The 1,821-nt window shown below is 43.3% G+C and overlaps 1 protein-coding gene across 1 annotated transcript in view; it reads right to left on the minus strand.

Annotated features, from left to right (window-relative positions):
- Positions 1–1,032: 1,032 nt before the first annotated feature.
- BMP3 (bone morphogenetic protein 3) overlaps positions 1,033–1,821 on the minus strand; it is an 11,369-nt gene continuing 10,580 nt past the window's right edge. Inside the window, exon 3 of the mRNA XM_008943970.1 lies at positions 1,033–1,251. Coding sequence (XP_008942218.1) covers positions 1,033–1,251 — 219 coding nt within the window. The remainder of the gene's footprint in view (positions 1,252–1,821) is intronic.

Genomic DNA, 1,821 nt, shown 5'->3' on the forward strand with positions numbered 1-1,821 from the left:
CCTTAAATTGACAGTATAGGCACAACATAGTTGTTTTTCAGAGCAGAAGTGAATTGAGATAACAAAAAAAAAATCTACTGATTAATGTAACAATCAAAACTCTCTAGCCAGAAGCAGTTTTGATCAAATAACCATAGTGAAGACTTACAGATAAGAAATATGCACCAAATATTTTCACATCAGGAATCAACTACCATGATTTACTCAGACTATTTTCAACTGTGTTCTAGCATATGCTTTATGAACAAGTCACTCAGACACTTCACCGACTGTGATACTTTCATCTGAGATGCCCTTGGCCTGACAAGTTTCCACAGAGAAAGGAAAGTCTTTATTTTTAAGGTGCCACAGTTAGGCACACAGCAGTGTTGTTCTGTGTTCTTCCAACCGAGGGCACTGACATTCAATAAGCTGAATTAAAAAAAGAGTATGTCAATGAAAATGAATACACACATGCAGTTGGTGACGTGTCATATGAAGGAGATGTATGTCTAAGTTGGATTATCTGTGGGTCTCAGGATGTCAGATTTGTTGTTCTTCCTCACTGCACTACTCCACAACCTAAGGCAGAAAGCTTAGCTTTAATATGGAGAATTATCTATTTCAAATCTCCCTCCCCATTAGTCACCATACAAATGGAGACAGAAATCAACAGCTACTGGTGCTCCCAAAAATCTTGTACAAAAATAGATTGGCAAATCCTTTGAGCATTCTCAAAAATCTTGAAGAGTCTTCTGCAGACTCTTCTTTCATCTCTTGATTTCAATAGCAACAGTCGGTCCCCACTGCCAAGACTCACGTCTCGGTCATGATCAGAGACAAATGAAGCTCATACGCCCTTTCCTTGGAATTTCTGTTGGAAACCCTTTCCATTTACATACTCTTTGTTTCAATTAGTTTACATTTTTTCCTTTTTCATCCAAAAGAAATGCATTGGCAGTGCAAACAAAAAGTAGATATTGTGAAACACACCCACCCACCCCCATAACAGCAAGTGATCACCTCAGCATTTCCAAAGGGCCTCCTGAGGTGTTATCTGCACGCGCAAGATTCCACTGTCATGTTGGGGTACACCTTAAGAACCACGTTTTTATTTTCATCAAAGAATAAGATACTAAGAGATGACATTTTGTCAGGAACGCAGCAAGGCTCAGGAACGCCCGGGACAACACCGGGCTGAGGAATGCCCGGGACAACACCGACAGCTCTCACAATGCTCTGGATAGTAGCATGGTTGGATGGCTTCAAGGCCTGCAAGAGAAAGATGCAGCGTAAACTTAAATGCACACACATTAGAGATGACTCACATACGCTAGAGCAACACTGGTTTCATAAAGAAGGGCTCTGTGGAGACCCCACAGATGACTAGCTGTAACATCTGTCTCATACTCGACTGTTTCCAGTTGTCACTGTGTGGGGAACGGTCCATTTTCTCTTCCCCCCACATAAGAAAAACAAAATGCCTTTCAAGCCAGCAGAGCAAGCAAAGTGCCTTTTTGCTGATTTAGCCAAGGATGAACTGAGACGGACTCAGATAAGAGCATAACAAGAACTGGCAGAAAAACAGATAAAAGGCTAAAGGACTGCCTCTGATAGAGTATGCATCTGGCCAATGCCAATTGGCTAAGTCGAACAGTGACTGCTACCTAAAGAAAGCAAGCTAGCTTAGCAGGCCAGAGAGCTTCTGTGTCGGCCAGACCACTGTGATACCTGGAGCTGCCTGAGCTTGCCAACACCGCTGCCCGACGCCTGAGAGGAGAGAGGAGGAGGGAAGGGCCACCCGCAGTGTCCCTGGGTGGGATTGCTGCTTACCACAGCATG

Source organism: Merops nubicus, unplaced genomic scaffold (assembly GCF_000691845.1).
Source record: "Merops nubicus isolate BGI_N331 unplaced genomic scaffold, ASM69184v1 scaffold23697, whole genome shotgun sequence".
Classification (NCBI taxonomy): domain Eukaryota; kingdom Metazoa; phylum Chordata; class Aves; order Coraciiformes; family Meropidae; genus Merops; species Merops nubicus.